Source organism: Microtus oregoni, unplaced genomic scaffold (assembly GCF_018167655.1).
Source record: "Microtus oregoni isolate MIOR12 unplaced genomic scaffold, Mior012 000121F_000, whole genome shotgun sequence".
Classification (NCBI taxonomy): domain Eukaryota; kingdom Metazoa; phylum Chordata; class Mammalia; order Rodentia; family Cricetidae; genus Microtus; species Microtus oregoni.
This window is the reverse complement of record NW_024544750.1, coordinates 1,175,437-1,196,973: the sequence shown is the minus strand read 5'-3', so window position 1 is coordinate 1,196,973 and position 21,537 is coordinate 1,175,437. Positions and strand designations below refer to the sequence as shown.

The following is a 21,537-nucleotide window of genomic DNA, read 5'->3' as shown; positions in this document are numbered from 1 at the left end:
CTAACACCCATGGGCTACAAAGACAATTCCGCTCAGGCCTTCCTTGATCTAGGTTAAAGGCCAGTGCAGCCCAGTGTGGAGGCAAATGCCTCCTGTGGAAAACTGCTGCCTTGCACAATGTCTATCCAGGTCTGAGGTGGAGTACACATTTAGGAAGGTCTGTGTCATCCAGCCAGAATCTTACTGCAGACAATATCAAAGGGGGACCTGGGGTTTGGATGCTGTAGCCAGTTCTCTTTGTTCTAATAGTTCACACTTCCTCTGACTGGTTCTGCAGAAGTACCGATCTGCCTTTGACTGATGTGAGGAAAAGGGGCCAGCTTTACTTCACAGCGCAGTGAGAAAGCTCAGTCTGAGGTGAGGATTCTCAACCTTCTTTATGCTCTGGCCCGTAATATTGTTCCCCATGGTGTGGTGTCCGGAATCTCAATACCATATGCCTTGCTCCTTCGTATGTGTAATTGCGATGTTATGAGTTGTAATGTAAAAATCTGATTTACAAAATATGCAATATAAGACCTCTAAGTGTTTGGTGTCCAAGGGTTTAGAATCGCTGCTCTAAGTTGCTGAAGGTCTGCTGGGGTGTTATTCCCAATGTGTTCACAACTAAGCCAACATTGCTCATGGCTGGGACATGTCGACTGAAGGAACACGTGGGAATCCATTTCAAGAATGTCCCCATGTCCTCTGTGGAGTAGAAACCTTGGTCCGAGGCTAGCACGCTCTCGCACCATCATGAATCTGAAGCGCCCATCATCGGACAAGGAAGCTGCTCTCCAGTGCCCAGCATAATACAGTCTGGTACAGTTCTTGCCACCTGAGGAAACATTTGGCCAGAGGCTATGACAGGCCCTGCAGCATCTTACAAGTGCCCTTCTCTGAGAACAGTGAGAGACATGTTCAGTCATAACTGCTAAGGGAAAAGCAGAGTAAAAAGGCATGGAATGTCCATTCTTCTGAGGAGGGGGTTGCACATAGACCCTCACTCTCATTTCCATAGCCAGGATATTCGCCAGTTCACACAGATGGTGGTTCTGTGCTTTGGAAAGGATGATCTGGAACTACAACGCACGTGCATGCAGACACACACACACACACACACACACACACACACACACACACACTCTATCTCTCTTATATACACACCTTCTTTCAACCCGGGGGATCTGATGTTGATGGACACTTCTCTTTTGTTTTTAGTATCTTCTAATCACACCCTCACCAGCTCAAAGAGGCACACTGGTTGTTTCTGTCCAGGGCCTGCATTCCTTAAACGCAGCTATCCAACCTCTATTTGATGCCAGAATTTTCCCAGAGATACGGTCTGTTTCTACCATGGGGATAATTCCTGGGTCATGTCAGGTGGGGTCACTCCTTGACACAGTTTGATATGAAGTTGGAAGGTGACAAAGTGAAGGGGACACGGCCCCACCATGATGGCCATTTACACATTCAAATCCCTAAGGGGGAGATTCATGTGTAGGCCAGCAGGGTTAGTTGAATCCAGGGCCTATGGGTCAAATGTCAGTGGAGGACAGTTCTGGGTGATGTGCTGTGGTGTCTGTCTGAGTGGCAAGCTGTCAGAGGTAGGGAGTGGTTGACGCAAGGAACAAAGGTCACTTGGCTCCTCAGCCTCAGGTGCCCAGCAGTTCCAACACTCTGCTGTTGCTGTGCTCTCTAGGAAAGTGGGGATGGTGCCAGGCCTAGAGGCTGTGGCTTCTATGACATTACTGAAAGCAACGAGGCTTATAAACTAGGGTGTCCCTACCACTGCAAGTGACTGCCAGCTTGAGAATGCTCCTTTTTGGTTTTTGCTGAAAGTTTGAGACTATGCTTACAAAAAGACCCAGTCAGAATGCTGGACTCAGGCCTCCAGTCCCTTTTCCCCTCTGTTTTCTCTCTTGCCAGTTCTCTCCCTCCCCCTGTGAGCAGCTCTCTCACTTGAGAAATGGGCATTTTGATATCATTCATAGTGTGGGTTATTTAGAGCAGTAGACAACAGTTGGGTACCTAAAGTGTGCTTGGCAGTTACGTGATGTTCAACAGAGCCTGGCACCACACACAGGCTGCCGGCTGACCACAGGCAGCTGAGTTAATTGGGCCTTGAATGCCTGAGAGACCTCTACCCTTTCCAGATCCTGCTATTGAACAACCCTTGATTTATGCTCGATTCGTGACCTCTGCCTAGTGCTACCAGTTTCTTTCTACCACCCCTGTGCCAACCATTTCCCTCCCTCCAAATTGCCCGATGGCAGCCTTCTCCTGGCCTTCTCATTACTCCACTCTGACCATTTTCTCTTTTCTCAACTACAGCAATACAGCACTGAAAACGCTTACAGACTCATCTGGTCCATGCTTCTTCCATTATCTCTGAAACCTCTCCAGACCAGGCTTGTCATCCGATCCTGCCATGGAAGCTGCTCTGATGAATGTTGCCAGAGACTTCTGCATTGCTGGAGGCAATGGCTGGTTTTCTGCCCCCTTTTCAACTGCCTTTGTCATTCTGTGTTTGTGGTCAGTGTGGTTTTCATGACAGTTTCCTTCTTGTGGCTCAGAGGGCACTCTTCACTTTCCTTGTTCTTACTCTTCACTTTCCTTGTTCTCCAGCTCCTAAGTATCTATTGTTCCTTCTCCTTCATATGGTCATGCTTGGATTCTATTACTTATCTACTGTCCTTCTCCATGTACAGCCACATGCAACCCCAGCTTAGCTCAGGCTAATTGTAGCTCCGGAAGCTACCTGTATATCTGCTGCACAGACCATTTATGCTGGCTAGTTGTGTATCAACAAGACGCAACCAATTGTTAAGGGAGAAGAGGGAATTTCAATGGAGAAATATCTCCATGAGATCAGAATGAAGGTAAGCCTGTAGGTCATTCTCTTAATGTGCAATTGCTGTGTGAGGGCCCAGTCCGTGGTGGGTGATGCCACCCCTGATCTGGATCTGTGCAAAAGCAGGCTGTGAAAGCCTTGGAGAGCAAGCCAGTGAGCAGAACACTTCCATGGCCTCTGCATCTCTTCCTGCCTCTGGTTGGGCCCTGTTAGCGTTCCTGTCCTGACATTCTCCAGTGAGGGGCCACTGTGGAGAAGTACACCGGTTTTCTTCCCTGGGTCATGCTATCTCATCACATCATTAATAAACCTAGCAAGGACGGTCCTCACCCCAATCCCAGAGTTACTCTTTCAAGTTCTTACTCAGCTCGCATGGGTCATCTGGATCCAACATGCGCTGTTCACAATATCTGATCACCTCTCTGTCTGTAGCCCCCATTCTCCTTTGCAGAACTCCCTATATTTGGCCATACTGACCACTAGTCCGTAATCTCCGGGGGAGAGAGGAAGTGAGATAGTTGAGAGAAGACCGTGGGCTCAGACTTGCTCCTCCTGCCATTCACATCTAGTCCCTCAGGAAGTCTGTGGAGGCATTCCTTGAAATGCAGAGAGAGCCTGTGTTCTTCCCACCTTACACTATGGAGTGTGCTCAGGAAGGGCTCAGTGCCCATCTCTGCCTGGCTTCGTGCCTGCTCTCTGTACTCTAATCTCCTTGCCTCATTTGCTCTACACTGAAGACATTTAGTCATGAGTGATTCTCCTGGAGGACAGGCCGGGTCACACTGCGCCACCTCCACAGTGCCTCCGTCTTACCCCCATCACATTTCCCTTGCAAACATGAGGCAGCTTCCTCCAGTTCAGTGGAACCTAGGGGCTTGTTCCTGCCTCTGCTTATGTGTCCTGTCCTTTCATTTTCAGCTCAGTGCACCTCACAGCTGTTGGCCTTTCTGCCATTAACTCAGTAGGGTAGGACACCCTCTGGCATTAAAGCCTCGTCCCTTATTTCAGAACACTACTTAACTTTACGTGTCAGAAAGGGCAATGCCCTGCTCCTCTTCCTTCCTTTCCTACATATCACTACTCCAAGGGAGTCTACCTTCCTATCCTAAACTGTTGACTCAAAGCCTCATGCCCTGGACCGGCATATCCAGTAATCTCACAGTCTTCCCCAGCTCTGAAGTCCCTCCTCATCACCACGACCACCTGGGGCCTAGGCAACTACCACCTTCTTCTGTACTTTCTGACTCCTAGCTGGAAAGATGCCCATCCTTCCCTACCATAGGCACCATTCATGGTGAGAAGGGAAATTGTGATTTATCCTCCCATGCATCACACATGTGGACCAGACTATAACTGAACTCACAAGTATATAGTGTGTGAAAGGATGATTCTTCAGGGCATCTGTCAGGATAGTTGATAAAAGCCAGTTCATTTTAGAAGACTGTCGAGCAGAGCTGCAAACAGGAGCCTCACTGATAACATCTGGAGTGTGGATGGGGTGCCTGGCACAGCTGCTGCCACACACCCAATAGAGCACTTGGCAGGGTGCCTTGACCTTTTTTCTGATCCCTCAGGTTGTCCTTCCCCATATTATTCACTGTGGCGCTCCCTCTCTCTACCCCTCTCTTGCCTTGACAAGGTCTTGTTCCCGCATATACTGGAGCGGTCCAGGACCCAGGTGTTCACTTTTGCTCCTTTGTCCTTGCAAATTGAAACTGCAGCTTCCCCACTGATTTCTTGGAAACACCTTTTCAGCCTTCTGGGTTACTCAATCAAGGCCTCATTGTTTGCTGTCTCATCTCCACAGAGCTGAAGGCTGAAAGAAGTTGCATCAATGTTACTACTGAGCATGCTCTTCAGCTCACCCTCTTCCATAGGCCCCCTGTCCTGACTGCCCCCCATCCCCATCCCTCCCCACCCCCCAGTCACTCATCTCACAGCCACTGGGAATTCTCCCTTTCTCTGCTCTTCATCCACTGAAGAAAGTGTCGCCTTGCAGTTCTTCAACAGTGTCGTGGGAGGTTTGGACCCTCAGGGAGATGAGCCTAGCCCCTTGAAGGCCTCCCCCCACACCCCGGCAATGCAGGTCATCCAAGCCTTGGTTTCCACAATGAAGCTGGGCAGTGCCTCCTGCTGAATCTGTTGCGATTCCAGCTGCTATGTCTGGTACAGTGCAGCTGGAGGCTTATTCCTGTTCTTTCCCCCCATGTAGGGATTCTCCTGCTCTGGGGACTTTTTGAAGCTTCTAGGCATGTACACAGGGATAGTCGCATTGGATCTTTAGGCCCAAGAGAGCCATCACAGACTCAGGCAGGCATCAGATGGACATAAATTACATCTAGCCCTGAGCTAGCTGGGACTTCTGTACTTGTCCATTGATCACCATGGCCTGGCAGGGACAAAATGTGACATTCTTCTGGCACGCATGAAGTGTTTAAGAAAATCTCTGGTACAGCCTCTCCTACTTCCTACGTGACTTTCCTAACTGGGGCTGAATGACTGCTTAGAGGAACCTCTGCTCAAGGCAAGGAGGAGACCTAGTGGATCTCCCTTGTGTGCGGTTGATGGCAGAGGGCTGAACCTTCATTTTTCCCTTGAAGGAAGAGACTCCGTGAGTGTGCACTGGCCAGCCATAACAGATGCAGGCCTAGAGAAAGGAGCTCTGGGAGTGTGGAGAAAGACTTAGGATTGTGTCAAGTTTGTCACTTCAGTGGATCTGGCCCTGAAAGCCTCTTGCTGACCTCCCTTGGATTCCCTGGCTGCCCACCTCTTGGTGTAGACTTGATGTCACCTGTACCTCCAGAGGTAAGTGACAACCTTGTATTTGTCTGTCAGGCTTCTCTGGCACTTCCTGAATCATAGAAGATGGTCATCATATGTGCTGGGACCTGCTGAAGCTTGCTTCATGGGCTCTGCTTCCTGTTTCAGCCTCCTTAGCCTGCACACTGCTGGCTGTGCCTTTGGGCTTTGCATACAATCATTTGCCACCCTGCCCTGCACCCTGCAGCTGGGCCTTGTCCTCAGCCACCAGCCAGATGAAACTGTGATGGAGAAGGGCAGAAAGTACACGGGTCTCTGTGGTTTGTGTTGCATGCCTGGGTCAGCCACCTGTCCTTCATGTTCCCTAGAACGAGACTGCAGTGTGTTTTCTTAGTCTTCTCCTTGTGGTAAATGTGGTCAGCTCTAGAGCCTGAGATCTCTCCTGAGTGTCCTCAGCCAGGTAGTTAAGGAGCATGGTGAGGAGGCGCCTATATCTCCACATCTGTAGTTCCCACATCACCTCAAAGGGTAGTGAAATGGCAACATTACCTTGACCCTAAAAAAACAATACACAGGGCACACCCATGCACACATGCGCGCGTGTGCAAACACTGAGCCAGTTGAGCACTGTGCAGCACCTGAGAAACTTTAAGTTTCCTAGTTTCAAGTTCAGTCTTCTCTCAGGTTCCCCCAACATGCTGAATGCCAGCTGTTTCAGAGTCCTGGTCCCCAGTGTCCCAGGGTCACCACAGGTATTGATGATTTTATTACCACTGCTGTGACAGCCAGCTGTGGGGCACTGGCTCTCCTCCCCCCTCCTTCTTTTTTACCCTCTACTTCCCCCAACAGCACCTGAGTAGTTCATTGAGGAATTTCTTATTCCCTAACTTTCTATGTTGCCTTCAGTGACTCCAAATTTACTCCCACACCTCAATATTACCTTGAGAACTCAGACTGATATAACCTTAAGTATTTTCTCGTTGTCTCCTCCCTGTCACTTTGTGTGTCCCCACACCTACCTATTTCTCCTGCTATCTGTCTCTCATAATAATTCCCACGTATTTATTATTTTTATAGTACTCTGGAATGTTTTCAAGTCTTTGCCAATGGCTTTTCTCTCAAAGTGTGTTAAGAGTCCAGTGAAACTCCTATAGCAGAGACTCTATTATGATGACCTTTTCCAAGCTTGTCTACATTCTCCAAGTGTTTCTTGGTTTTTCCCACATCCTATAATGCCCTCCTTTCCTGTTCCAGTCCCCCTAGCCTGTCTACCTTCTCCTTACTTTTCTATGCTCATTTCTCACCAACACTTACTGCATTTCCACCTTCTCCCCTCCCAAACAGTCTAGAAGTTTCTTGGAAAGTAGGTATTGTCTGTTAAGGACTGTCCCTAAAATCAAAATTTGATCTTAACCGGTGGACAATAAATGAAGAAAACATACCATTTACTATGCTTTTATTTATGCTATTTGCGCAGTGAGCATATCCACAGACGGACTTCATTACAAGACATCAGACACAAAGTTAAGACAGAATGAGTCTGTTATTTTCCCTCACTCACAATGTACTAGTTATTCCAAACTTTCAAAGAACAGCCCCTCACCGTGGTACAAATCCTGTACATCCCACATGACAAATGGCCTTCATTCAATAAGGTAGCACAGCTGTTGTAGCAAATGTCAATGACGGGAGAAATAACATAAACATCTTCTCAATTATATATTTAAACATATTGTGACTCTTAATCAACAGTGTTATAAAACGAATACAAGATTACAATATCTAAAGCAAACACTATTTTGCAATTTAACAATTAGCACTGATCACAAATACCAAATACAGTGCCCTCCCCACCCTCCACATCATTTTGATTTCAGGACCCTGCCTATCTACTCCACGGAGTACTTTGGATTCTCTTTTCCACTCCTAAGTGTCTGCCTGGGATCTATGGAGTGGAATAACCCCTAGCACCTGAATTGAGTATAGCCTCAACCTCTGCATCATCATCCGAATCCCAGTCATAGTTACATGGCCAGTCTTTGGAGCACCGGTTCCGAACTCTTGCCACAAAATGCATGACTTTCAGTTTGCTGGATTCCACGTGTGCTCGAGGGCCCCAGAAGAACTCGTACTCCACCGGACTGCTGCGGGGCACTGGCTTATAAAGCAGATACCCTCTGCGAACAAACTCTTCCGTTACGACCTTCTTCGGATCTCCAAAGATGCTGTGCTGCCTCCCAGGCTGCATCCCTAACTTCCCCAGCACTTTCCACACCAGGGCCTCCTTGGCACTGTTGCCCATGATGAAGATGAGGGCTAATATGGACATTAGGAGACTTTTCTTGGTGCCCTGAAAACTGCTCCGCTTAACAGGCTTTTGCACTGGGGCAGTGCTTGAAGCTTCTTCAGGAGTGGAGGCCTTCTCCGGAGTGCTTGTGTCTTCTTCAGGGCCGCTCAGGTAGTCTTCGGGTGTGCTGGGGACCACAGAAGCCGCCATCGGGGTCTTAGAGGCCTCTGAGGCCTGGATCTTGCGATTGTTGCGATTCTCTTCTGCTGCCTTTGCGTTCCGGCGGCGCCGACTCTTCCGTCCCCGAGGCATGGCTCTGGCCAAGCACTCACAGCCCGCAGCAGTTCTAGAGAACGATCGCTACAGCGTCCGAGTAAAGCGGCGAGCCTCCACAGGGAGAGCCGCCAAAGCGCAAACGCCAGGGGAGTCTTTGTAGCAAGGAAGCGGTCTTTCGGCCACAAAGCCCTTTCCCTGGCTATCAGACTTGCGCAAGCAGTCGCCGCCCGCACTCGCCACAGCGCCAAGCGCGCGAGAAACCGGAGCAGCATTAGCCCCGCCTCTCCTGCCACGCACACGCCAAGCACCCAAGAGGAAGTGGGACGCTCCCGCACAGGAACTTCCGCTAGCCCAAAGGAAAAGGAGCGGGCTGCATTTTGGGTCCCCCCAAGGGTAGATAAGACAGCTAAGGGTTGGCGGGGATTTGTCCTGTGCGCAGGAGAGAAGAATCTCGGTATTCTTTAGGCAGGTGCACACGTTATCCTATTGGTTCATTGGTTTTGGCAAGCAATAGGCCCTTCCATTCTCACCAAAGGCGCCGGACTGAGGGGGTGTGGGAGGGGGGCGGCGGAGCATAGTCTTGCAAGGGGTCAGCTGACCCTAGCCCTCCTTGGCTGTCCTGGCTTACGCAGCACATTCATTCTTCCGCCCGGTTTTCAGAAGGCGTTTGTGTGTGGCTAATTAATTCGTGGGCCCATGAGGGAGCTGAATAATAGACTTAATGACCAAAGCGGTGGGTGAGGGGAGGAGATGGGCGTGCAAAGCCAGCTAGCAGTGCTCAAGAGGTGCAGAGCCTGTACAGGGCTACGTGTTGGCCTGGGCAATTAAGCGGGGCGGTGAGAAGATCAGACTTAGATTTGCGCAGCCTCACAGAGGGGCAGAATACTTCCTGGCAGGCCACAGAGGAAGCAATTAGAATAAGAAGCAGCTGGATGAAAGTGAGCTTTAAGGCTGTTGCCATGGGGACTGAGAGACAGAAAGGCATTTGAAGGGAGACCACTGGCAGGCTTCAGACAATGGGTGGGAATGGGGAGCAGGGAGATGGTAGAGTGCAGTTGGAGCTTAGGTTTCTAGGCCAGCGAGCCAGCAGGCATGCCTTGCCCTGTCTCCCCCGTGCACACTCTGACCTTTGTCCACTCCTTCTCTCTGCTCAGATTCCTCTGCCTGAATGTCTTCCCTCCATTTTGCACTAGCTAAGCTCCACCTGCTTGCTCACGGGCATCTTCCTTGTTTAAGTTTATTTTGACCTTCCCCAAAGAATAATGAGTCGGTCCTTACTCCCCCAAGGAAGGCCCCATAGTTAGGCATTCTGCTTTTCTTGTGTCATTTGAAGCGTGAACTTGCTCAGAGCCTGGCTCCCCACCCCCACCCCCTTAAAGTGGATGGATGTAACTCAAGTACTGGCTTCAAAGGGTTGTGTGAATTCAGTGAAAAGCCTTCACTGCATAGTGTAGGACAGGCTTTGCCTCTAAGTGTGTTTCAAGCAGCAGCAGCAGGTGAGAGTGGCATTTAATAAATGCATGTTGGAGGATTATGTGATGGAAAAGCTTTTACATGTGTTCCTTTTTAAGATGTGTTTTAATTTGCGTGCATGCGTACGCGCATGCATGCCACGTGTGCTGTACACGAGGGGCTAGCAGAGGGCGTGGGATCCCCTGGAACTGAGTTACAGGTGGTTGCGATCTGCCTGATGTGGGTGCTGGCAAGGAAACTTGGTTCCTCTGGAAGAGCAGCAAGTGCTCCTAGCTGCTGAGCCATTGCTCCAGCCCCTCACGTGAGCTCTTATGTCTTAAGAGGCAAAAGGGTACTTTGTACTTGTTTGGCTAGAAGGGATGAACGTAAGCTTGAGAGAGTCTCAGTTTGTAATCCTACTGGGGAAATGAGCCTGTGGGGCTCATAGACTTTGACATCTCCCAGCTTTTTGGTGGAGTCTGTGGAATCGGATATGGCTTTATCTAGTGAGTGAACTCGGTGTGGCGCACAGTGTGTCTGTGGCAACAGCATTGCCAGCAGAAGCTCACCTAGTGAGGCCGAGACTCCTGTATGTGTGTGTGTGTGTGTGTGTGTGTGTGTGTGTGTGTGTAGCAAGGAGATGGCTGCTGGCGAGAAACGGTCACTGAAATCAGAGCTGGGCACATGAATTTGTAGCCGGTTTGTATCGGTTCGAGGCCCTTGATAAGTTTACTGAATATCCTAATCCTCTGACTTGTTCTGTAGAGAAAAAGCTGATCTCTCTGGCATTGTCTGTCCAGTTTGCTGTCAGTCTCTGTGGAAGTTAACATTTCACACTAGTCATTTTTGAGTTTTGCCTTTTACTTTGTTTTATTTTTGTGATAATAATATAATTATATTTCTCCCTTCCTTTCCCTCTGTCCAAACTGTCTCATATGTCCTTCCAATTCGGGACTCTTTTTTCACTAGTTGTTATTGCATGCATATATGTATATTGATAGTAGGTATATATTTCTAAATAGGACCTGTTCATTCTCTATAATGTTACTTGTATGTATATTTTCAGAGTTGACTATTTGGCACTGGGCAACCAGTTGGTGGGCTCTTCCCTGTGGAATATGATTTCTTCTGCTCTTAGCTTTTCTTAGTTGCTTGTAGTTCTTTGTGTAGGGTTGAGATTTCATGGATTTTTTTTTTCCCAGTGCAGTTTGCCATGTTCATTGGTGTCATCCTTTTTCAGTGTCTGGGGTGTCATGTTGGTGAGGCTTTATGGGTGCGGCTTCTGATATTACTAAGAGACACAATCTCACAGCAAATTCCTTGATCCTTTGACTTTTACAATCTTTATGTCCTCATCTTCCCTATGCTCCCTGTACCATTACAGAAGGTCCCCCTTGACTCAGGATGTATTTATTATATATTTATTTATTTATTACCATATTTGTGATTCTGTATATAGACTGAAATTTTGGGTAATTTCTTTCTAATTTTGACGGTATATACGAGAATGTAGTTCCCCAAATTTACTCTTACTGGAGTTTCCTTTTATAAGCAAAGTTCACTGATACTTCCTATTTGGTAAAGCAATTTCAGGTATATTTAATGATGCACTCCCTTCTGCCACACCAGTGAAATGAGGAGCGGGTACCATTTCCCCCGTCTTTACTTAAATGAACCATTGTTTCTCTCCACAAGGACAATGTAACTTTGCTCAGCACAATAGATAGAGCGGACAAATAATGTACAGCCTAGGGCCTCAACTGCCAGCTAGTTTTCCCAGAGAAGTAAGTGGGAACAGGGCTTAGGCTCTAGGGATTTTTTGCAAAGCCACAAAAACTGATTGCCATATTGCTTCCCAGTTATTTATCTAGAGAAAACAGTCATATACAGGTTATAAAGGCATGGACTCTAAATGGCGATTTCTTGGCCTCAGTTCCAGATTCTACCATATATGAGATTAAAATCCTTGGGACGCTGTTGAACCACTGCTATCTATGAAATCATGGAGACTATACTTGTCAGGTAATTTCCTTTGGGAGGGATTAAATTAGTTGTTATAAAGTAGTCCAGAATTAAATATTAGTGACGATACTCTAGGTCAGAAATTTTATTTTTGCAAGAGCCATAGTTACATAACATCTATATGTGTTAGGCATTGATCCAAAGTCATTGGAGGTTTGAGAGCAAGTCCACAGCTTGTTAGTGAACACAGTTTAAAAGCTTAGCATTTTAAAAAGTTTTGTGTAAAGGATGCTGGCTCTGATTAGCAGAACCATAGATGATGCATCCAGGCATGAAGTAGGACATATCAGATTAATTTGGTGTAATCAGGAAGAGTATATCCAAATAAATGAGTCAACATTGCATTGAAACCTTAATGCTTAGTGGGCGTTATGCAATGGAAAAGGAAAAAGGTTGCATACAAATAGATGTTTGCAGAGCTGAAAGCCAAAATGAACAGACTCCTAGTGGTTTCAGTGATTGGAAACTATTCTGTCTATGGGCCAAATTTTAGTTCCTTTATCAGTGTGATATGAGGATCGTGAGGCACACAAGAGTTTTTAGTTTCTAATACTATATATACTGTATAGTCACATCATAATTTATTATACTATAACCCACTGCTTAAACGCATTTGCTTGCTTTTAAAAGCAACAGTCCGTACACATTTATGCACTTATCTACTTATTTGTATTTCTAGTCCCAGAATTAGTGGTTTGGATGGTTTTGTACATGTAAATCATGGTACAAATATCCAGGCTTAATTCCTTGAATAGTTGTGTCCTTTCTTAGTAAGCATTACCAGCAGTGAATGGATAGTATGTTTTTCACCACATCTTTGCCTTCCCTAAACATTAAATGTATATATAATACATTAGCAATCTCATGGGTAAGCTAGAACATCTTCTTGTTATTTTATATGCAATTAGCATAAATAAAGTACACATACTAAAATTGCACAATTTTATGCATTTTAACTTATGCATGTAACTGTTACTAGAGTTAAGATAATCATTGCATTCTTTTAGAATATTTTTATTACATTTGTTTAGTGGGGGTGCACACATGTTGCAGCATGCTAATGGAGGCCAAAGAACATCCCTCAGGAATGGTTTTTTTCCCTCCACTATGAGGGACAACGGGGATTGAACTCTGGTTCCCAGGCTTGGAAGCAAGCATCTTTATTCAACCTGCTGAACCATCTCAGCAGCCCAATCGTTATATAGTTCATCATCGAATTTCTTCATGCTTTGTTATAACTGTATCCCTTGTTGCTTTTCTCCACCCTTCCTCCATCCTAGGCACAGTTACCAGCTTTCTATCACAAGAGATTACATTACATTTCCTGTCATTTATGGAAATAAATTCAAACAGTAAGTGCTTTCCTAGCTTTTAGAATTTTTAAATTGTCTTGATTTATCATGCAAAGTAATGGGGTTCATAGTTTCATTGGCATAGCTTTATAAATATATGCCATTTTATTTTGTTCTTTTTTCTTTTAATATTTCAATTGTTTTTAAATTTCTGATATTATAGTATTATTATGTTTCTCCCTTCCCTTTCCTCCCATATACCACTCCCTCCATACCCTCCCATATACCACTCCCTGCTTGTCTTTGAATCCATAGCCTCTTTTTTCACTAATTATTATTGCACGCCCCCCACTCCGTTACCCACTGCTTTCCTCACTCTTGCTTTCCACTCCGTCCTCCTGAAATACTTCTTCCTCCTTTTGTGCTATATATTGTCCCCTCTTGTTCCATACTCATCCCTCCCTTTATACACCTTTCTCCTCATAATCCTCTCTCTACTTTCATTTGTGTATATATATATATATATGTATGTATGTATGTATATATTGCATAGACATTTAAATTTAGGTTTTGCATATGACAGAAAACTAAAGTGGTATTTATTTTTCTTTTTCTTATTTTGTTTAACCTGATGATCTTCAGTTTCAACCATTTTCTTGAAAATATCATTTTATTCTTCTTTATGGCTGAGTAAAATTCCATTGTGTGTGTGTGTGTAGTAGTAGTAGTAGTAGTAGTAGTAGTAGTAGTAGTAGTAGTAAATTTTCTTTATCTGCTCCTCTCCTGGTGCATATCAAACAACAATAAGTAATGAAATAAGCAATAAATATGTGCGAGTATATCTGTGGCAGGACGTAGAGTCCTTAAGGTTCAGGAGGACTAATTTGATTCTTTTGGGGAACCTGCATACTGCTTTGCAAAGTATCTACATCACTTTATACCTCCACCAGGGTTTCTTCCACTTTTTTCACAATCTCATCATACGTATTTCTTCCTTTGGCCAATAAATAGGGATTTACAAAAAACAAACAAACAAAAAACCCCAAAACAAGACTTAGTCTTGCTAAGTAGTCCTGGCTTTGAAGGGGTGCTCTTTCTGTCTCAGACTCCAAACTGCTGAGATTAAAGGCATTAACTACCACACCCAGACTGATAATAAGTCTTTTTTCCTTGTTTGAATGATTTCACTCATCATTTTTCTTTTGTTTTTGTCCTGAATGACACATCAATATACAGATGAGGTACACTTTGATTAAGCAGCCGCCCGTGCATAAACATTTTAACTATTTGCAGTTTGGCACTGTAATAAAAACCAAGTGACAAGGGCACCAGCATGCTTTTACTTTTAAATAAACAAAATATTTTTCTTTTTAATTTATTAATTTTATTAATGTATTTTGTTCTTTGACAATTGTGAATGTCTCTTTATCTTATTTATTATTACTAGTGTGTGTTGTGTGTATGATTTGTATAGGCACACTCATACCATGGCACACATGAGGAGGTCAGGGAACAATTTGTGCAGTCAGTTCTCTTCTTCTGCCTTTATGTGGGCTCTAGGGATCAAACTAGGGTTATCAGACTTTCACAGCTAGTGTTTTTATTCACTGAACCATCTTTCTGGCCCTTTTTAAATTAAAAGTGTAAGTTAGTATACAGCATGATGGGTTCATTATGGCATTTTCATACATACTTTTTTTATCCACCTCCTTCTCCTAATGCTTTTGCAGTCCTGCCACTTCCCTCTGACTAGTTCCCTTTCTTTCCTCTTAGTTTTAACCCCTTACTTTTAAGCCATGTAAATTCCATTACCTTTTCTTTTTCCTTCTTCTTCCCTCCCTTAAAATATCTTCTTCCAGTCAAATGTGGTGATACATTGGAATTCCAGCCCTTAAGAGAGGAAGGCAGGAAGATCACAAGTTCAAGGCCAGCATGGGCTTCATGAAAACCTCAAAAACAAAACAAAGACCCATGAGATGCCTCTGTTAAGAAAGGGTCTTTTTTTATTATTTAAATTTATTTATTTATTAAGGATTTCTGCCTCGTCCCCGCAACCGCTTCCCATTTCCCTCCCCCTCCCCCGATCAAGTCCCCCTCCCTCATCTGCTCGAAGAGCAATCAGGGTTCCCTGACCTGTGGGAAGCCCAAGGACTGCCCACCTCTATCCAGGTCTCGTAAGGTGAGCATCCAAACTGCCTAGGCTCCCACAAAGCCAGTAAGTGCAGTAGGATCAAAAACCCACTGCAATTGTTCTTGAATTCTCAGTATTCCTCATTGTCCGCTATGTTCAGCTAGTCCGGATTTATCCCATGCTTTTTCAGACCTAGGCCAGCTGGCCTTGGTGAGATCCCAATAGAACATCCCCATTGTCTTAGTGTGTGGGTGCACCCCTCGTGGTCCTGAGTTCCTTGCTCGTGCTCCGTCTCCTTCTGCTCCTGATTTGGACCTTGAGATTTCTGTCCGGTGCTCCCATGTGGGTCTCTGTCTCTGTCTCCTTTCATCGCCTTCAACGGAAGAATGGATGAAGAAAGTATGGAATATATACATATTAGAGTATTACTCAGCAGTAAAAAACAAGGACTTCTTGAATTTTGCATACAAATGGATGGAAATAGAAAACACTATCCTGAGTGAGGTAAGCCAGACCCAAAAAGAGGAACATGGGATGTACTCACTCATATTTGGTTTCTAGCCATAAATAAAGGACATTGAGCATATAATTCATGTTCCTAGAGAAGCTAAATAAGAAGGTGAATCCAAAGACAAACACATAGGCATCCTCATGAATATTAACCTTCATCAGGCAATGGAAGAAAGGGTCTTGAGGCCAAGCCTGACAGTCTGGGACTCACATGGTGGAAGGAGAGAACAGACTCCCGCAGGTTGTCCTCTGATGTCCGCATACTCACATGTACACTAACACACACAAAACAAAATAAATAAATGTCAACATTTAAAACCCCAGAAAAACAACCAAAAGAACCCCAAACAAAGTAAAACTCACAAAATCCTTTTTCCCCTTCTCAAGATCCCTTCACTTATCTCCCTCCTACTCCTGCTGCTGATCACTCTTCTCAACTAGTCCCCCTCGTGTGTGTGTGTGTGTGTGTGTGTGTGAGAGAGAGAGAGAGAGAGAGAATGTGTGTGTGTGTGAATGTGTGTGTGTGTGTGAGAGAGAGAGAATGTGTGTATGTGAATGTGTGTGTGTGTGTGTGTGTGTGTGAGAGAGAGAGAGAGAGAGACAGAGAGAGAGAGAGAGAATGTGTGTGTGTGTGAATGTGTGTGTGTGTGAGAGAGAGAGAATGTGTGTATGTGAATGTGTGTGTGTGTGTGTGTGAGAGAGAGAGAGAGAGAGAGAGAGACAGAGAGAGAGAGAGAGAGAGAGAGAGAGAGAGAGAGAGAGGGAGAGAGAGAGAGAGAGAGGTTAATTAGGGCTATTCATATAGCATGGGTAGGTTATTTTCTGGAGCATGAACAATTTACTAGAGGCTAAGCAGCCATTAACTGTCAGTAGGTCCTCAGTCAGAGGTGAGGGCCTCCCAAGCCCTTCACCTATCCACGACAGAATGTTGAAGAGCTCCACCTTGTGTAAGTAACCATAGCTACTGTGTACATGATGACAAAAGCCATATCCTATGTAGAAAACAGCATTCATAGCACTCCTCCGCATCTTCCAGATTTTACAGATTTTCCACCTTGTCTTCCACAGTATTTCCTGGGCCTTGAAAGAGTTTAGATAGATGTCCTTTTAAAGGGTGATCACTCAACAGTGCCTTATTCTGACTATTTTGACCAGTTGTGAGTCTCTGCATTCACCATCACACACAGACTCTATGCCCAAGGCCAAGAGTGGCACTAATCTGTGGGTATAGACATAATGATTTAGAAGGCAGCTTAAAGAAACACAAATTTAGCAAATCAATAGTAATAGATTTTCCCTAAGGGCCTGTGATCTCCACAGCCATTGACTTTAAGCCAGGTTGCAGCATCAGACATGAATTCCTTCCAGTGGAGCAGACCTCAAATCCAATCAAAAAATGGTCAGTTATCCTCAAACTAGTTATTAAAATAACTGGAAGGAACTCATGTATGATGGTGTAACCTTGGTTTAAGGTCTACCCTTCGCTAGAAAGGTCATAGATCTTAGAGTCGGACCTATTACTGCCATTTACACAAACCAATATAATTTCTAAATATTTTATAAATATTTATCCTTATTGTCACAATCATCAAAGAAGTTTCTTTTTGCAACAGAGACTATTACAAAGATCCACAACTGGTCAAAATGCAGAGAACAACAGACCATGGGTGTCCAAACCCATATATATATCCAAGATGCACATAACAAATATAGTAATTGTGTTGGTACTATGGATGGCAGATAGGGGCACTTGCTGCCAAGTCTGATGGCCTGAATTTGGTCCCTAGGATCCACATAGTGAAAGTAGGGGGTTGATTTCCCCAGGTTGTCCTCCGACTTCCACACAAGCAGACACACACACACACACACACACACACACACACACACACACACACACACGAGATGGGGGTGTAAATATAAAGGTACCACGGTAATGGTCATAATCTAGGAAATGGAACTTTCCACATAAAGGACATTTGTAGAAAAGTAAATCCGTTTCTATAGAAATACTGAATATCACTGAGACAAGAAACCTCCAAGTCAAATGCCTTCAATTTTTAAGTGGAAGTAGCTGAAGCTTGGTTCCAATTTCCCCTACAAACTCTAATGAATACTAAAACTGACTGGTTGCCAGGAATTGTGCAGAACTAATGGCCATCAAAGAGACAACCATGAACGGTTCTTACTTTTTAGAATTTCACATTGTCGACACAGGTAGACATCTTGATGATGTTCTTTATTTTTATTTTAAATTAACTTTTAAGTTAGCATGCAACATAATGAATTTCATTGGGACTTTTTCTTATGTGTGTGTCATTATACCTTGTTCTTATTTGTCTCTACCTCCCACTTCTTTTAAAAACATTTTTATTAATGTTTTGAGAATTTAAGACAATGTATTTTGTTGTGTGTGTGTGTGTGTGTGTGTGTGTGTGTGTGTGTGTGTGTATGTGTGTGTCTGTGTATGTGGTTTTTGAGACAGAAGTTTCTCTGTGTAGCTCTGGCTGTCCTAGAACTCACTCGGTAGACCAAGCTGGCCTTGAACTCACAGATATGCACCAGCCTCTGCCTCCCGAATACTGAGATTAAAGGCGTGTGCTACCACTGTCTGGCTTTATTATTATTATTATTATCATTATTATTTTCATATAATGTATTTTAACCATATTCACTCCCCACTCATCCTCATGGCTCTTAACAGGTCCATCCCCATCTCCCTACCCCCCACTTCATGTCTTCTTTTTAAAAATAATAACTCACTGAGTCCAATTTGTGCTTCATGTATACTCATGGATGGGGGCCATCTGCCGAGTGTGGTTAACTTACACTCTTAAAGAAAACTGATTCTCCCTCCCACTAGAAGGCATCAGCTGTCAAGAGCCCATTAGTTAGGGGTTGGCCCTCTGGATCCTCCCAGCGCCCCATGCTGGAATGTTGACTGCCTTGATTTGTTCAGACAGTCACAGCTGTGTGAGTTCCTGAGTGCATTCGTCCTGTCATGTCCAGAGGACACTGTGTCATTCCAGTCCTACCTGGCTTCGGCTCTTATCATCTTCCTTCCACTTTCTTCCTCCATGGCCAGCTCTGAGCTTTTAGCAGGGTGGTAATAGAGCTGTCCGATCTGTGGCTCTGCAGTACACACATTTATTCTCTGCACTTTGACTGATTGTAAGCTTCTTTGTTAAGCACTGTCCACTGCACAAAGAAACTTCTCTGATGAGCTCTGAGAGCCACACCTACCTATGGGTATATAGATATGAATTTCAATTTACCCTACTCTTCCTGAACCTCTTTCCCTTAAATGGCCCCCTTTGCTTTCTTGCTATATGTATTTTACTATCATCTCCATGCCTCCTCTACTCCTCTATCGCCTCCTTTAAGATACTTTCTTCCTACAATACAGTCCCCTTTTTAGTTTCAACACACACACTTAGATCTGGATTCCACATCTGAGAGAAACAATGTTGTACCTTACTTATAGTCATCTGTGCACAAGGCTTTTTGTACCTCTAATTTCCCTAAGACTTTGAATGTAGTTCTTGAAATCCCTCTTTCAGATAAGGAAATGAAGGAAAGAATTTAAGAAAGTAAGTGGCAGCCAGGCGGTGGTGGCCCATGCTTTTAATCCTGAAAACGAAAAACAGAAAGAAGGAAGGAAAAAAGGAAGGAAGGAAGGAAGGAAGGAAGGAAGGAAGGAAGGAAGGAAGGAAGGAAGGAAGGAAGGAAGGAAGGAACTAAGTGGCAAATTAGTAAGTAGCAAAGCTAGGGCTCCCATCTAGGTTGTGAAAGAAAAACAAAAGAAAAGAAAAGAAAAAGGCCCAGCTCTTTTCAGGCTCTATTCCGGCTCTATACTGGTAATATTTCACTAAAATGACACGCTCAGTGGTAGGTGTCACTTACCTTAGAGCAGTTAATAATCTTCCTTACCCTTCAGAGCATTATTGAATGTCTCTCCGTTTTGTTTCTGTCCGTGCTCCTGGAGTCTCCTGTCTTTCCGTTCTGCCACAGCCATCATCAGTTTTTAGTGCAGCTAATGTGTTTGCATGTTTTCCCAGCTGCTTGACAATGAGATAAGAGCTCATATCCAGCCTGAGAGATTTCAGAGCTATCTGTTTACTCAGCAGAACTTCAAACATACCACTCAGTATTCACGATGAGACATGTTCTTTGCTTGAAAAATAGCAGTGACCCTTATTTGATCCTTTATAATAACATACAGTATATTATTAAAGATAGGCCGCTGCATCTCTCCTAGTCTTTTTTGGACCCTATGAAGTATGCATTAGTCAGAGTAGTGAAGCCTGGATGCTGTGTGGTTTTTACTCATACAAACACTCCTAAGGATGTTCCGCGTCAAGAAGCTTTTCTGAACATCTCTCCTTCTAACAGAAAACATTACCTAGTTTCCTTACAACCCATACAATGACTACATTCGACCTTACTGAACTGTACTTGAGAAATGAAGAGAGAAATAGTCACAATGGGCTGTCTCACACTGTTTATGCTACAGATAATGCACATCACTTATGCTCATATGTCATTGGACGGAAGATGGGCCCTGCATTTCTCCTAGAACCAATATGGAAATGTTGCTTGGCTATGTGACTAGCTGTCAGTGAGCCTAACTGCCTGAGCCTTGTAGAGGGTTTTTTTTTTTAAAGATTTATTCATTTTTTATATATACAGTGTTCTGCTTGCATACCAGAAGTGGGCACAAGATCTCATTATAGATGGTTGTGAGCCACCATGGGGTTGCTGGGAATTGAACTCAGGACCTCTGGAAGTGCAGTTAGTGCTCCTAACCTCTGAGCCATCTCTCCAGTTCCCCTTGTAGAGGTTTTTGTGTTTCATCTGTGCCCTTGTTTTAGAGCCTTCCGCTTGGAGTTCGTGTGCACTTCCATGTCAGTCTTCTACTTCCCCATCAAGAAGGCGGCTCCTGGCCCATTGAATGCAACCCTGAAGGCTTCTCAGGCAGGCAGGCAAGCAGGCAGTGATACTGATGTAGTCAAGGGCACCATTTCAGTCATCAGTGAAATGTCAGGACAGGTGAGCTCTGTAGATATAGGGAAGGCTTGAGCCCTCTTAGTTTCTTCGTGTTTGTTTTCAACTGGCTTCTCTTTAAATGAGTCCCTCACTCACACAGTGATCAGCGCTTATATATAGGCTTATGTTATACTCTTTAAAAACTTATTTTTTAGTATTTAAAGAATGAGAACTATGATTTTATAGTTTAAATAACCAGTTATAAGAGTGGTCTGGGATATGACAGGCATTACAAATGTTTCATTGATTGTTTTATTTTTATTGTACTATTGATAGGAAAATTATCCTGTCCCACTTAGAGCTCATATGGCAAGCATGTTAAGAAGTAACATATGTGTGTGCTGTATATCCCAAGTACTCTTCAAATTCTTAGAAGCTGCTTCTTCTAAATATGTGGCTATTTACTTATGATTCATTTCAACCTCAAGTAGCTCATTTCCTACTTTGGTTATTCTTCAGATCGTATAAATCTTTCACCTTTTACTACTTCTTCATACTTAAGGAAAAACTTCCAAAATTTCACTAATTTTTAAAACCACTGTCAAAGTACTTGTTATATTTGTTCAGCACCCACACATTTTTAAAAATTTATTTTTAATTAAATATTATCTAACCCCATGTTTTCCAGACTCCCTCTAAAATTTATGACCTCTTTTTCTTTACTTATTATTGTGTAAGCTGGGTATAGTGGTGCACACCTTTTATCCCAGCACTTGGGAGGCAGAAGCAGGCGGATCTCTGTGAGTTCAAGGTCAGCCTGGTCAACAGAGCAAGTTCCAGGACAGTCAGGGTGATTACACAGAAAAACTCTGTCTCAAAAAATGAAAAAAAACCATTATGTATATATGAATAGACATATAAATACAACCTGCTGGGTCAATTTTGTATTACTTGTGTATGATTTTAGGTCTGAGCACGTGGTATTGGGTAA

The 21,537-nt window shown here is 44.2% G+C and overlaps 1 protein-coding gene and 1 long non-coding RNA gene across 2 annotated transcripts in view; one reads left to right on the top strand and one right to left on the bottom strand.

The window, feature by feature from the left end:
* Window positions 1-7,032: 7,032 nt before the first annotated feature.
* On the bottom strand, window positions 7,033-8,452 carry Mageh1 (MAGE family member H1). The gene has a single exon (XM_041646128.1). It carries the CDS (start codon window positions 8,190-8,192, stop codon window positions 7,539-7,541), a length of 654 nt encoding a protein of 217 aa, XP_041502062.1. The 5' UTR covers window positions 8,193-8,452; the 3' UTR covers window positions 7,033-7,538.
* Window positions 8,453-8,559: 107 nt separating this feature from the next.
* The window catches only part of LOC121444297, a 56,341-nt gene continuing 43,363 nt past the window's right edge, over window positions 8,560-21,537 (top strand). The window contains exons 1-3 of the long non-coding RNA XR_005973776.1: window positions 8,560-8,625; window positions 11,542-11,630; window positions 12,911-12,982. This is a non-coding gene — a long non-coding RNA (uncharacterized LOC121444297). The remainder of the gene's footprint in view (window positions 8,626-11,541; window positions 11,631-12,910; window positions 12,983-21,537) is intronic.